Here is a 16627-nt window from a genome sequence, read left to right on the forward strand (position 1 = left end):
TTGATTTTTATAATATTAAATTTTTATATATTTTAATTATCATCTTCTTCGTACATTTTCTCTGTTTTCCTCATTCTTTCTCTATCGCCATCTTCTACAACCCCAAAAATCAAAACTCTCAGTTGAGCTAAACTAAATCACTATATCATAGACTCGTCATCTTCTACAACCCCAAAAATCAAAACTCTCAGTTGAGCTAAACTAAATCACTATATCATAGACTAGAAAATCAAATTAACCCGCAGATACACGACACAAAACAATCCTTAACATCTTCTGTTTAAATAATAAAATCCGGCGGGTTCTTTGAAATCGGGAATCACAGAATCGATCCAAAACTCGATTACACTTAATGCATATTCATAATCAAGACCTTAAAGGTTGGTTCACGAATTTACACTACACCATAAATTGGCTATGACAACCACATTTTAAAAACTTTGTCAAAAATTGTTGCAAATGAGAGATTACATTATATGTATTGCAAGGACTTTTAAAAGCATTGCAATACATATGAAAAAAATGGAGGGAGTTAAAAACTAGCATTCTACTGCAATGAATTTTTCAAGGTGTTGCCGTATGTTCGAATTTTGGGCCCAAACTACTGGCGGGCTTCTAAACTATTTGACTACAAAACTTTATCGGGCTTACAAAAAGTAAAAAATATGAAGATAAGAAAAAAATATACAGCAGAGCCACAAACTACCACATACCAAGAAACAGACGCAAGAGAGAGAAGATTTAAGTTGATGCAAAAAATACATATCAAGATTTAATAATGCGCTCGAGAAGAAGATTTAAGCCGTAAAAAGGTAAAATATCGACCCCAAATCCTTTTCCCCAAATCGATTATGCTTGTTTTCCTTAATCGAGTATACATGTTCTTCTTTGTTCAAGTAACAATTTTGAAATCTCATTTACTTTCTTTGTAAATATTCAAGTCTTTTTTAATGTTCTTAAATTACGCTAATCCCGTTCATAATTACTGTTTTCTATTTTTAGTTTTATTTATTTAGGTTTAATTTAGTGCATATACATACAAAATAAACAAGATTCAATTTGATTCACCTCTTGCTGGATAAACTACGATAGTCGGCAATAGCACAAGTATGTAGTTGTGATAAATTAGTGACATGTTAGATTGAAGAGTTAAGAGTTGAAATGTTTTTGGAGATTTTGGAGCACTCAAATGGTGGGATGGGTTCAAATTCGAGTACCATAGCTAATCGGTGCAATTGTAGTTGTATGCATTTTTTATCTTATTTTTTCGGCATAGCAGAGAGTTCCTTTTGTAAATTGTCTATAATGGATTGAAGATAATTTGAACTCTTATCTCTGATTATATTTCGAGTATATTTAGGCAGACATACCTGAAAAAATATGATAGCCAATAATATATTTTGAGGTTGTGTGATAATTTATTTATTCTTGATATTTATTGTTCTGAGTTTGTTTGATGAATTCTTAAGTGTTGCTAGTGCTAGGGTCTTCCCCTAAACTTTTTTTGTTAACAGTCTTTTTAGAGTGCCATGTCAGAAACTTTACCTGTGTTTATTATCCTTGATTCCTTAATATTATTTACAAATTACAGGTGTAACCAGGTAACCAGATATGTATCTTTTATGTTTTGAAACACAGCCTCATGTTCCATAAAAAACATTACAATTTTTTAATATTTAGCACCTTCCAACTTGGTTTTTATATTTAGCACCTTATATTTAGTAACATGTCGGTGAACAAAATAGGTTTGATAAGGTACAATGTCAGTAAATGGAAAGGTGCTGAAAAATAGTAGCTGACAGAAAGACATAGAAACCTGAGTAATCTTCGGAAGATCAGATAGTTTCCTGTTCTTGTGTAATGCTTCAATAAGCTCTCGTCTTTCTTGTAAGTTTTCGGTACACATAACCTGCAAAACAGGTGACATCTGATTATTATTTCCCTTCAAACCAGTATTAGTGCTTTGTGCTTAACTTCATTAAGTAGAACAAGGGAAAATATAAATGTCCTGCTTTTTTCAAGTCAACAGACACTAAACTATAACCGGTCAGGTAAGTGTAGCATATATCTGGCATGATGTAAAGCTGGAACTTAAGAACTAGTTAAGACGTTTACTTTTATATCAATACTTTCTGACCCGAGGTTGCAATCTAATCTAAGCTGATGCTTTATTGATATCGGGTGACTGACTTAAATCTGAGATCATATAATCTATTTATTCAAACAATTACAAATGCACGATGTATATTACAAAAGGAATTACAAGAAATAAAAATAGATCAAAACGGAGAACTAACTAAAATGCAGCTTCATTGTCTAGAATCTAGAGGAACGTGGAGTAGATCACTACTAATACATTGTATGGAAATGGTTCACTAAGTTAAAGCACAAAAGCAAGCTATCCTATGGCAAGTAGTTGAGTTTAGGACATCCTGTCTGTTACTAGGCACAATGATGTCTGCGCTTTATTATCGTTTCTTCACTGTCAAGGTCTAGTGTCTATACCCAAACAATCTCTCACTCCTAAGTCCTAACAGCAGGGACAAGGTAAGGTACTAACCTCTGATAAAATTCAACCCTCCCCCAAATGCTAATCCTACTTTATGTTACATTTAGTTTGATTTAATTTTGTTAATCCACAAAATCTAGGCTTGAATTTAACTCTTAAATTTAGCAATTTAGAGACCAAAGTTATGCCAAATCAATAGCATCCATCTGACATCATAAAAACCAAATTCAAAATCAATGGTCAAGAAAACGATATATAAAAAAACACACATACATCAATAAAAATATTTTGTTTTGTTAATATCAATTTGTTTCTCTGTTTCATTAATAAATGTTTGTGCAATTATTTCATTACTACTGCTTCACTAAAGTGTGGTGCTCAGTCAAGCAAGCTGGATATCAATGAGCTGGTATTCTTTTATGACATTGGGTTCTTTATGTAGTGTGTGGTTTATGTAGTGTCCATTGAGCTGACTGCTGGTAATTAGGGATAAGATGGTTTACATTTTCTCTATCTAATGACTGCAGCAATGCAACGTATTACACTTCTGTTTTTCTAAATTGTAGCTCCATGTACTTGTTAATGTGCTTACATAATTGTAAGATGTTTTGACTGGTTATGTGTACTTGTCCTCTGAATTCTTTACATACTTAGGTTACGTAGATACTTGGGTTTGTTATATGTAAATAACATGTTCTTCTCTCCATGCGTTGTGAGAGGCTGGTTTTCTCTCCATATTCTTAATCTTTAAGAATCTTTGTGAGAGTTGTATTTTCGGTATTTCATGGCAGATAGTATGAATATTGATCAGCAAATGGCAGGGCTGGGCATCGACGAGGAGGAGGATGAAAGCTTTGTTTTTGATGAGGATTTTGAGGAGGATGTGAATAGATTTAACCTCTGTCTGGTAGGAAGGGTGTTATCGGAGAAAAACATCAACACGCGTGCAATGAAGTCCAAGCTTGCAGATATCTGGAGACCGTCGATGGGCATTAGCATAAAAGACATTGCACCAGGGGTGTTTTTATTTCAGTTTTTCAGGAAGGAGGATTTACAATGGGTGTTAAAAGGCGGTCCCTGGTCGTTTGATAATGCGATGTTGGCTTTAGAAACAGTGGCGGCAGGGGAAGATCCAGCGAAGGTTAACACTTGGTTCTTGAATATTTGGATTCAAATTCATAACCTTCCAATGGGGTATATGATGGAGACAGTTGGGAAACAGCTGGGGAATTTCTTCGGAGAATTCCTTGAGTATGATGAAAAGAATAACTCTATCTGGAGAGACTGTATGAGAGTTAGAATCAAACTCGATGTTCGTAAGCCAATCAAAAGGAAGAAAAAGATAACGAAGAAGGATGGATCGGTGTTTACTGTAGTGTGTAAATATGAACGTCTAGGTGAGTTCTGCTTCTCATGTGGAATGGTCACACACACTGATAGGTTCTGCAGGAACATAATAGCTAAGGAAGAAGGTGGTGAAAAAGAATGGGGTAACTGGCTTCGAGCCCCGCCGCGTAGGGTGGCTGGCCAGAATCAGAGTAGATGGATCAGAGAGGAAGGGGATGACACGTGGGAGGATAGGATTGGAGGAAATTCTAACAGCCAGCATAATTTGGGGGGAATATTTTCAAAAAAAGGGAAAGGGATAAGGGAGGAGAGTAATTGCAGGGAATTAGTTTCACAGAAGGGAGAGATAGGCGCGAGTATATCAAATGCATTAATCCCAGCTATAATTCAGGGATATAACACAACTTCAAATATGTTATATGACTCAAATGCTGACGAGAATGACGGACTCCAGTTAGAAGAACGTAAAAGAAGGAGAAGTGAATTAAATGTGGGCCATCGGGGACACGTGAGTATTCAACATGAAGGCATGCAAGAGGAACAAAATAACCAAGGGTCTGGTATTTCTGTAGGGGATTTAGCAGAACCTAAACACAATGTATTGGCTGAGCTTGCGATGCAAGCCAGCCACCCAAAATGATTCTGTTAGGATGGAACTGTCGAGGTTTGGGCCAACCTCGCACAGTTCGTGTTCTCAAGGAGATGACAAAATCTCATAAGCCCGACATTTTATTTTTATCTGAAACTTTAGTTGAAGGCAGTAAGATAGAATCTCTAGCTTCAGAGCTGGGGTTTACTAATTTTTTCTCAGTTGACAGACATGGTAGAGGAGGAGGTTTAGCAATCTTCTGGAAACGTAATGTGGTGTGTTCAGTTTTTGATTCGTCCCGAAACCATATTGATATTCATGTGAAGGAACCAAATAATGGTGACTGGCGATTGACCTGTTTCTATGGTTTCCCAGAGCGTGTGAGGAGACAAGCTTCATGGGACTTTCTCCGATTTCTAGCTACAAGGTCCCAGCTGCCATGGTGCATATTTGGGGACTTCAATGACCTCTTGTATTGCACTGACAAAAAAGGTAAACATCCTCACCCACAAACGTTGTTATCAGGGTTCAAAAATGCTATTGAGGACTGCTCTTTAGCTGAAATTGAGCTAAAAGGTGGTGGATTCACTTGGGAGAAAAGTAAAGGTACGGCAAATTGGGTGAGAGAGAGGCTAGACAGGGCTTTTGCTACTGATTTATGGTGGCATATGTTTCCTCTGTGTACGCTAACAGTGTTTCACGCTGTGGTTTCTGATCATGAGCCTATTAAATTGGAGCTGATTAACTCTAAGGTGTCAAAAAAACAATTTCGCTTTAAGTTTGAAAATACCTGGTTAAAGGAGGAGAGCTTTCATCAAGATGTTGTTAAATTCTGGCAAAATCTCCCAGTTATTCACCTTCTTCCAAAACTCATCTCTGTTTCAAGCTATATGGCGAAGTGGGGGCGAACTTTTTTTCATAAATTCAGAGATAAAGTTATCAAACAGAAGGAGATAATTGATCAGCTCAAAGATAGGGAAGATGATGTTGGCATCCAACTGTACTTTGATGAAAAGGAGAAATTGAGTGAGTTGCTGCTTCACGAAGAGCTCTACTGGAAGCAACGAGCTAAGACATTTTGGCTTGAAGAGGGTGATTCCAATTCGAAATTTTTTCATGCATCAGCCTCAAGCAGGAAAAAAGCTAATCTTATTTCAGGCCTGAAAGCAGATGATGGAACGTTGGTGACTAATCATAAGCAATTGTGTACTATGTTGAAGAGGTATTATAGTGATGTTTTTTCTGCAACAGAAGCGAATGGCAACTCGGATGTGCCTACTACCAATAGTGGTGTGACTATCACAGAGGACCAAAATGAGATGCTAACAGCAGATTTAGATTTTGATGAATTCACGGAGGCAATAAAGAGTATGCACCCAGACAAGGCCAGCGGCCCAGATGGTTTGAACCCGGCCTTCTTTCAGCATTTTTGGAAGTTAATTGGCAGAGAAGTGTTTCAGAGCTGTAGAGAATGGCTTGTAGACTGCAATTTTCCAGCTACAGTGAATGATACTACGCTGGTGTTAATTCCAAAAAAAGATCATGTTGAAGAGATAAAAGACCTCAGGCCCATCGCTTTGTGTAATGTTCTCTACAAAGTTATGGCTAAAGTGTTATCCAATAGGCTGAAAAGAATATTACCAGATATCATTTCAGAGGAGCAATCTGCCTTTGTGCCAGAAAGAAATATTACTGACAACGTCCTAGTAGCCTTCGAGTTGCTGCATTTTATGAAACGCAAGAATGGAGGTCAAGAAGGGGAGGTAGCTCTAAAACTTGATATTTCTAAGGCTTACGACAGAGTGAGGTGGGATTTTTTGCGAAGCAGGATGCGTTTGATGGGGTTCTCTGAAAGATGGATTAAATGGATAATGCTGTGTGTGACGACAGTTTCATATTCAATATCGTTTCAAGGTTCTATGGTTGGTCCAATCATGCCAGGAAGGGGGCTTCGTCAAGGCGACCCGATATCACCCTACCTATTTTTATTGTGTGTAGAAGGGCTTTCCCTAGCTTTGAAATCAGCTGCAACTAGAGGCATTATTTCAGGGTGTTGCATCAGCAATTCAGCCCCTTCAGTGACTCATTTGTTGTTTGCGGATGACAGCTTTTTATTTTTTAAAGCAACATCTTCAGAATCGCAGGCAATTAAAGAGGTGTTGAATTCTTATGAGGCAGCTTCTGGACAGGCAGTTAACTTTCAAAAATCTGCAGTATTCTTTAGCGCCAACGTGCGGAGAGATAAACAAGAAGAAATAAAGCAGGTTCTGGGAGTGTTCAATGATATTGGAGAAAGTAAGTACTTAGGATTGCCTTCATTGATTGGTAGATCCAAGAAAATGGTTTTTAAGTATCTAAAGGATAGAGTTTTTTAGAGAATTCAAAGTTGGAGTTCCAAACTTCTATCTCGTGCAGGAAAAGCGGTTATGATACGTAACGTTGCCCAGATGATTCCAGCCTATACCATGTCCTGTTTCCTTATTCCTAAGGGTTTGTGCCAAGAAATTGAAAGACTTATGAACGCTTACTGGTGGAAATCTAGTTCGCCTACGAGTAAACCGATCTGTTGGCTAGCTTGGAACAAGATGAGTATGTCGAAGTCTAAGGGGGGTCTAGGATTCAGAGATTTGCATGGGTTCAACTTGGCACTTTTGGGTAAACAATGCTGGAACTTAATGTCCAAACCAAATGCTCTTGTATCAAGAGTGCTGAAAGCTAAATACTATCCAGACTGCCACTTACTTCAAGCAAGAAGATCAGGTGGATCAAGCTATACATGGTCAGGAATTTGGGAAGCTAAGGAAGAACTCAAAACAGGGCTCAGGTGGGTTCTTGGAGACGGCCAAACAATAAATGTTAGATCTGATAGATGGTTAAGGAACAAAGACGACTTCTGTGTTGATCAAAGCAGCACAACTGCAGATATGAGCACAAAGGTGTGTGAGTTTTTCAGAGCAGATTTGAAGAGTTGGGACGTAACGAAAGTAAAAGCATGTTTTAACCAAGCTGATGCAGATGCCATATTGAGTACGCGTATTCCTCGAACTGGTACAAAAGACAGGGTTGCCTGGTGTCATTCAAGTGATGGAAAGTACACGGTGAAAACGGGTTATCAATGGTGGCATAAAAATCATGTTGGTGAGCTAGGTTTACAGCAGTCCAAAGGTTGGAGCAACATCTGGAGATTGAATGTCCCTCACAAAATCAAAATATTCCTGTGGAGATTTTGCCGAAACAACGTCCCAGTTAGAAATCTTCTTAGACACAGAGGAGCTCGGGTGCCGATTGGGTGCAATATGTGTGTGGAAGATATAGAGCATTTGGCACACTTGTTCTTCGACTGCCATTTTGCTCGAGCATGCTGGCAAATAGCGGGATTGGAATATGAAATGGGAGATGTGGAAAATGTGCCAGAATGGTTGCTAAACAAGCTGAGAAATGATACGGCGGAGAATCTGGGGAGAATAGCTGCAGTTCTTTGGGGAGTATGGTTTGCAAGAAATAAACGAATTTTCGAGAACAAATACATGTCTCCAGCGACCACTATGAACTGGAGCATGACACAGATAAAAGAATGGCGAGATGCAAACATTAAGCGGCAAGCAACTGGCTTAAACGAGAGAGGAGCCATGCATCAGCAAAATCGACAGTGGGTTAAACCAGAGCCGGGTTGTCGGAAACTGAACGTTGATGCAGCTGTTAAAGAAGGGCAAAACTCCTTCTCAGTAGGTTTGGTTCTCAGAGATGACAGGGGGCAGTATATTGCAGGTAAGACGTGCCGCTTTGCAGGGTCTTTATCCGTAGAAGAGGCAGAAACAGTGGCAATCCTCGAAGGCCTGTTATGGACGAACGAGCTCCCACCAGGTCCTATCACTATCGAAAGTGATTCTCTGCTTAGTATCAATGCAATCAGGAAAGGTAGTGTGAATTTCCTGGAGATTGGCCACCTGGTGCAACATTGCAGGAGTTTAATCAATAGTAGAGAAGGTGTTTCGGTAGTATTTACTAGGAAGCAAGCAAACAAGGCAGCCCATATCTTGGCTAGACATCCTTGTGAGCTTAATAGCTTCGTTATTAATTTGTCTCCTCCATTGTGCTTGTTGGAGACGCTATTGTCGGATGCTTTGATAATTTAATGAATTGCAATCTTTGTTTCAAAAAAAAAAAAACATATTGTTTCCCGATGGTAGATCTTGGTCATTATCATTCTTTTCAGGAGGTAATAATTCAGAGTTTACTTGTCCCACTTGCATATCAAGATGTATAACCTGTTTAAATTAGCAACTCAATATGTTATCTCAAAATTAATAATTACTGCTTGGATCTTATTCAAGATTATGTTATTCCCTAGATTGGTCAAGCACTGGCGATTTCTACGGAATGGTCCTACCACCCTCTTTTTGATCCTGGTAATTGTACCCTCTTATTCAATAAATTATTTTGAAGTAAAGTTTACTTATTTTATTTTTCTGGTAATTTACCTAGGTGGTCTAGAAGTACTAGATGGACCAGAACCAGAAAAGATACTGATCGGACCTCAGGTTGGCATCAGTGCATTTACTTTTGGGGACGAAAAACTAGTAGCGAGATTTCTTGGCTATCATACGGAGAATGTGATTTCTTGGACAACATTTTTCCACGGAAAGAAAATCACCTCTTCAAGCCTAACTATAGGAAGATTAATAATAATGTCGGGCTACACATGTGATTGCTTTATGTTTAATTTTTAAGTTTGAAGTTTGTACAAATAGCTAAATTCTTTTTTGTTGTTTTCTTATACTTAAATTATGAATGTTTGTAAAGCTAATGTTGGGACAGCCTGAGAGCTGCTTTTGATTTGGTCATGGTACATTTGAATGGCAATATTGCTTGGTTTTGTGGCATAAAAAAATGCCTGGCTAGTCTATTTATAAACAGTTCCTTTTGTTTTTTTTAAAATATTGTTGCAATTATGTCCAAAAATATTGCCATTGAGAATTACATCAGCCATAAAATATTGCAGTTGGTTCAAAATTGTTGCAATATTTGTTAAATTTGACCATAAATTCATTGCAATTGGACTAGTTAATGTTGCCTTAAGGTGGTTAATTAGCAGACAAAAACATCTATTGCAATGATTTTACTATGTTGCTGTAAAATTAAATTTGTTGCTAAATATTGTCTACTGCAATGAGGTTGTGTTGTTGCTATATATGGTTTAAAACATTGCTATAGGATCTCTATTGCATCACCACCGGATGCAACGCCAAAATTTTTCATATTTGTTGTCATATTTTCTACTGCAACATAAAAATCCCTTTAGGCAATAAATTTTTGCTGTTGCTATATGCATTATATGGTGTAGTGTTAAATCGTCAAACAAGCAGAGTTTCTTCCGAAAATTACGAAAAAGAGCGGTGGTGACTTTCCGGCGACCACGAAATTGGTTACTAAAAATCGACATACAAAATACACCCACGCAACTACAATCAACTCTCTATGGTACACTTTACTCTAAACGCTTTAATTAAGAATCAAACCCAACGAAAACCCAACTTCTAAATCACAGTTTCTCATCAATACCCACCAAAAAAATTTAATCTTTTTCATAAAAAAACCCACTCTAAATGGCAAAAACAAAGACTTTGAAAATTGGAAGCATAACACGAACATAATTACATCAATCTTTCCCCTTCCCCGTCTTCGATCAGTACTACCACCGTCGTTGACGTTGCCGCCGCGGCCGATGGTGACCTCCACCGAGATCCATCTTTCTCCCCAGTTCACAATTAGCAAACCCTCAATTCTTTCACCCCTCATTTTCACAAAATTATACCTAAATTCAATGTTGGGGATTAATTTAGGTATTAGAAATTGTTATAGCCAAAATTTGATACGAAAGTTATCCGGGTCAAAGTCGGGTCAACAAAACTCAATTTGGACGGAGACCAAGAAAATAGGTTTTCACGGACAACCAAGGATGGACGATTAAGGACGGACGACCGAGGAAGTACGGACGGCCAAGGAACGACGTCCAAGGAAATGGGTTTTTGCTGGAAAAGTTAGGGCGATCCCAAACCTTGGAAGAGTTAGGGCACGCGCAAACCTTGGACGAGTTAGGGCGATCCCAAACCTTGGACAAAGTTAGGGCGAGCCCCAACCTTGGACGAGTTAGGGCGATCCCAAACCTTGGACAAAGTTAGGGCGAGCCCCAACCTTGGACGAGTTAGGCCGATCCCAAACCTTGGACAAAGTTAGGGCGCGCCCAAACCTTGAACGAGTTAGGGCGAGCCCAAACCTTGGACAGTTTGGCGAGCCAAAACCAGTGAACATGTCTGGGTAAACCCTTTCCATCGGAAGCGTTAGGGCGAGCCCTAAATATTTGATTGACAAATTCCTTTGACGGATTCCTCGGACAAGATTACTTTGACAGATTCGTATATTGACTTTTCTTGGACAGAGTTAAGGCAAGCCCTAACCATTGAATAAGTTAGGGCGCACCCTATAAAGAGATCAAAGGCTGATAACACAAGGTGGCGCCAACATACAGAAATTTTTCGGCGTGCCCTTAGATTCTATTTGGCGCGGAATACAACTTTGACATGTTGCTTGGACGAGGACTTTGGATGTTTTAAGGAGGAAGAAGATTATTATTACTAACATATTTTTTGCAAGTACTCTATTGAAAAACTCCTTCCTGTAATGCAACCACATGAAGGCGGTGTCCGTGTTAAGAGACCTCCAGGGGTATGCCTAGACGGAAGTCCTCCTCCTGTAGTCAATGAGTGTCCTCACTGGGGATGTGGGGTGAACTTTGGTGTGTGCTTTGGGAGCTCTATCTCTGTAATCAACGAGTATCCTCGTTGGGAGATTTTGGAGTATCCTGCACTTTGCACCCAAAAACTTGGGATCACTTGTCCTGTAATCTGGTAGGGGCTCCTTATTCACGGCCTTGACTGTCAACTACAGATAGGTTGAAATTGAAACCATTTACAAGACAAGAGGCCCAGTCAGAGTCTGAATAGGCCTGTCACTTCAGATTGTCTGATTCTCGTAGCAAAATTCCTTGTCCCTCAGTATGTCTCACATACCTCAATGTATGAAGTAAAGCATCACAATGAAAAGTAGTAGGAGAATGCATAAATTGGCTTAAAGCTTGAACATAATAGCATAAATCTGGCCTTGTATTGGTAAGAAAGTTAAGCTTTCCAATCAAGGATCTGTACTTTTCTGGATCCGGCAACAAGGTTCCTTCACTTGAAGTAAGCTTAAGATGTAGAGGTAATGGAGTTACAGCCCTATCAAATATGTCATCAGTACAAGAATTAAGCAAGTCTTTAGTAAATTTCTTCTGACTCAGTATAATTTCTTCGGGAACATATGTAATCTCTATGAAAATAATGCAAAGCACCAAGATCTTTGATACTAAAAACAATGTTCAAATGATCTTTCATCTGCTGAATGTGAATAGAACTACTACATGTGATTATTATGTCATCGACATAAACTCTCATAATAGTTATATCAATACCACTCTTGTATATAAACAAGTTGTAATCATGTTTCGATTGAGTGAAACCTTGTGCAACCAGTTCTGTCGCCAATTTAGTAGACCATTGTCTCGAGGCTTGCTTTAAGCCATACAGAGACTTCCTTAATCGACATACCTTATTGAATGGCTTAGGATATCCTTCAGGGGGAACCATATAGACTTCTTCATAAAGATCTCCATGTAAAAAATCGTTATTAACATCCAATTGATGAAGAACCCATTTTCCAACTAACAGCCAATGCTATAATACATCTCACTGTACTCATTTTCACAACAGGTGAAAAAGTTTCTAAGGCTCTGTTTGGGATTGCTGTTAAAAATTGTTGTGCTGTTAAAAAAAGTGCTGCTGGAAAAAGTGCTGTTGTAAAAATCAGATGACTGTTTGGTAATTTTTTTGATTCGTATATGTTTTGATGCAAAAAATTAAAAATAATGATGCTTTTGGTAAGATTTGATGGTGAAATCAGCATCTGCTTCCCGCAACAGCTGAAAATCAGCTTTTTCTAAAAGCATGGGGGGACTTGCTTTCTCTAACAGCAGCTTTTAAGCCAAAAGCACTTTTCAGAAAAGCAGCTTTTAAATTTTACCAAACAGTTTTTTAACTGCTTTTCAGCGAAAAGCTGCTGTTGCTGTCTGCAACAGCAATACCAAACACACCCTAAGTAATCTAAACCAAATTTCTGATTGAACCCTTTTGCAATCAAACGAGCTTTACACCTTTCTAGTGTTCCATCAGAATGTAGTTTGACTTTGTACACCCATCTACACCCTATTGGCTTCTTTCCAGACGGAAGATCTACCAAATCCCAGGTTTGGTTAGCTTCTAATGCACTTAGGGGGTGTTTGGTTCAACAAATGTGGGTATGAGGTATTGGGTTGGAATGGATAAAACCCATACCACATAATATTACACCAGTTAGAAGTTACATAAGGTTTTTGAGTTTGAGATAACAGACATTGATAATCTGTTAAGTATGAAGGAGGATGTTTAATTCTAGTAGACTGTCTGATAGAAGGAATATCATGACTGGAACTACTAGATTGAGAGTTACTAAAATCACCAGAGCTACTTAAATCATGCATAGAGGAATCAGACACAGTATTATTAGATTGAAAATCAGACAATGTGGTCTGATCATGATCAGTATGTTCATGTGTATGATTAAAATCACTTGACACTGGAAATACAATATTATCATCAGAAAAAGCAGGGTGAGTTATAATTGAAATGAAAATCTCTTTGAGAAATTGAGATTTAGAAACTGAATGATCAGATATGAGATGAAAAGGAAAAGAATGTTCATAGAACACTACATCTCTGGATACAGTGACAATATTGTGTTTAAGATCATAAACCCTATAACCTTTTTGAGTATTAGAATATCCAAGAAAAATATGAGCAATTGCTCTGGGATCAAGTTTTGATCTGTTTGTTTAATAGTGGAAACAAAACACAAGCAACCAAAGATCTTCAAATGATCTAATGAAGGGGCAGTTTTGTGTAACCTAAAGTATGGTGTTTGATCAAAAATTGATTTCAAAGGCATTCTATTGATCAGATATGTAGCACATAAAACACAATCACCCAAAAACTGGTCAGGTACTTTTGATTGCAAAAACAGAGTCCTGGCTGTTTCTAACAGATGTCTATGCTTCCTCTCCACAACACCATTTTATTGTGGAGTGTAAGCACAGCTGGTTTGATGCAAAATACCCTTTGATTCAAACAACCTTTTTGAATTCCCTTGACACAATTCCATATAATTATCACTTCTTATACAAAGAATAGTAGATTTGTATTGTGTCTCTACAAACTGAATAAAATTTTCCAAAATATCAGGTACTTCAGACTTGTACTTAAGCAAATGAACCCATGTAAACCTTGAAAAATCATCTACTATCGTAATGAACTGAGAACAACCAGAAAGTGATTTAGTCCTATATGGACCCCATAGATCAATATGAAGTAACTGGAAAGGACTTACAGACTTGATATAACTAGAAGAGAAAAATTGTCTTATTTGTTTGGCATTATGACAGACTTGACAAGTGGTAGCAGCAACACACTCTTGAAGTGGAAGATTAGGAAATAACACCTTCATTTTGATGAAAGGAAGGTGACCAAGTCTAATATGCCATAGTTTTGCATCCTCCATAGTTTTATGATTAACAGTATTAGCAGCTTTATAAGAAACATCAGATTGAGAACTCTGCAAATCATTAGTACTGTAAAGGCCATTCATCAATTTACCAAGAGGCATCATCTGAGATGTGTTCAGAAAATGAACCTGGATGTAACATTGATCATTAGTAAAGTTAACTTTACATTTTAGATCAGCACATAAACGTGTGACACATATCAATTTAAACTGAAACTCAGGAACATGGAGAATTCCTTGAAGTGTGATTCCAGTAGTTAGTTTCACAATGTCTATATGCAGGACTTTCACTTTTCATCCATCAGGTATTGCAATGAAATTATCTTGATCTTTAGAGATGTCACAGTGATAAAAAATTTCTATATATGGACAAATATGATGTGTAGCACCACTGTCTATTAACCAATTACTATTAAGATTGAAAAATAGACAGAATTTACCTGCCAGAAGTGCATGTTTAGACTCAGTAGTGGACCCCTTATTCTGATTAAGCAAATCCATCAACTGATTATATTGCTCCAAAGTAACAGTTGGATTGACCACAGTATTATGTTCAAGTTGAGCATAATTTTGACCATGTTAAAAATCATTCTGAGAACTCTGTGAAAACGCAGCAAACTTCTTGTCCTGTCTTGCTTGAAAACCTGGAGGATATCTGTGGATTTTGAAGCATCTTTCTACACTATGACCACTGATTTTGCAATGAGTGTAGAAGTAGTTAGGCTTGGTCCCCCTCTTAGCATTAACACCGGAATTATTGAACCTATTTTGTGCAGCATTGACGTTTGATTTAAAATAGTTCCTCTGATCTTGACTCTGATTAGGAAACCTTCTTCAGTCTGCAACAAAGGCCATTGCTTCAGTTTGAGAAGTAATATTAGACAATTCTTTGTGCCTTTCTTCCTGTGCAAATAGTCTATAAGTCTGAGCAATGTTGGGAAGAAGCTGCATCATGAGGACATTTCCTCTAACAACAATAAAAGTATCAGAAAGCTTTATCATGAATTAAAGAACCATATGCTCCTGTTGTTTCTGTTGAAGCCTCTGAGTCAGATTACATGTACACGCATTGCAAGTACAATGAGGCAAAGGACTAGCATCATTGACTCCACCCCATAGTATTTTAATCTTTGTGAAAAATTCAGAAACAGAATCTTGACCCTGAGTTATCTCAGCTAATTGTTGTTCCAATGAATAAACCTGAGCAATTAAAGCATATCCGAATCTTTCTTCAAGATCAAGCCATATCTCTCTAGCCATTCTCATAAACAACACACTTTTGGCTATGCTTTCCTCCAGAGTAAACATCAACCAAGAGATGACTAGATAATTACACCGCTCCCAGAGTCTGTATTCAACTGCATTAGGTGCAGGAACATGTATAGAGCCATCTATGAAACCTAACTTGTTCTTTGCCGAGAGTGTAAGCATCATTGAGCGTTTCCAGTTGTGAAAACCGACCCCATTAAATTTGACAGAAACAAGTTGTGTGGTAAAAGAGTCAGATGGATGAATATAGTATATACTAGAGGGATCATGATTATTTTGAGGCAGATCTTGATTGTTTTGTTGCGCCATGTGATTCAGAACTTTGATCAAACAGTTTGTGTGCGCAAGAGTTTTACAAGGCAAAGAAAAAATGTGAAAGATTGTTTCACAGTATAATATCAGATTTCAGAAGATTCAACGAAGAAACAGTATCAATACTGTCGAGAATCAAGCAACAATGTGAAATCTCAAGCAGCAATGTGAAATCTCAAGGACAATGTCAAAAAAGGAGAAACAGTACAAAGATCTATACTAATTCGTTTGGATTTTTGATTTTTTCTCTTTTTAATGAAGAATTCGAAGAATTTCAACACAGATTTCAGATGAACATTATGAACATAACGATTACGATTAAGATTTGACGATTCGATATGTATATACAGATAGAAATGAACTTGTACTTGAGTAAAAGAGATGAAAACAGTGATGATCTTTAAGCAAGACGAACTTAATCAGGATCGAAAAGATGCCATTAAAGCAGCTCTAATACCATGTAAGTTTCTGTGAATATCAAGTTCTATATTGTATTGAAGAAGAAGTAGTTACAATGTGTTGTTTACAAAGCTTTATATACAGGACACTAATCTAACTAACTGAGCGGAAAAATCTGTTACTTAAATTATACAGCTGTCATGGTGAATGATGTGGCATAAGGTGTTGATGTGTGTGCTGATGTGTGATGATATGACTGTTACTATCAGATATATCAATAAATACATATCCTAATACATGCAAAGCTAGAGGAAGTTATGTATATCTCAACTAGAGGTGGCCAACCGTGCGGGTCGGGCGGTCCGGGCCGGGTTGGAAGCGGGTTGGAACCGGAAGAATTGAACACTTAACCGGCACTGGGAGTCGAGCGAATCGGGCCGGGCTGTGTTGAGCTGACAGATGGTAACCCGGGTTCGGCTCGGTTCGCGGGCGGTTCGCGGGCGGTTCGCGGG

General features: G+C 37.9%; 1 protein-coding gene across 1 annotated transcript; it reads right to left on the reverse strand.

The window, feature by feature from the left end:
* Positions 1-15140: 15140 nt before the first annotated feature.
* On the reverse strand, positions 15141-15713 carry LOC141664491 (uncharacterized). Its single transcript, XM_074470442.1, has one exon. The coding sequence runs from the start codon at positions 15711-15713 to the stop codon at positions 15141-15143; it is 573 nt and encodes a 190-aa protein (XP_074326543.1).
* Between the last annotated feature and the right edge of the window lie 914 nt (positions 15714-16627).

This window comes from Apium graveolens, chromosome 6 (genome assembly GCF_009905375.1).
Source record: "Apium graveolens cultivar Ventura chromosome 6, ASM990537v1, whole genome shotgun sequence".
Lineage (NCBI taxonomy): Eukaryota > Viridiplantae > Streptophyta > Magnoliopsida > Apiales > Apiaceae > Apium > Apium graveolens.

What these genes read in the sequence shown, in the direction of transcription:
- LOC141664491 (XM_074470442.1), bottom strand. Translation starts at nt 15,713, where the DNA reads ATGGCGCAACAAAACAATCAAGATCTGCCTCAAAATAATCATGATCCC.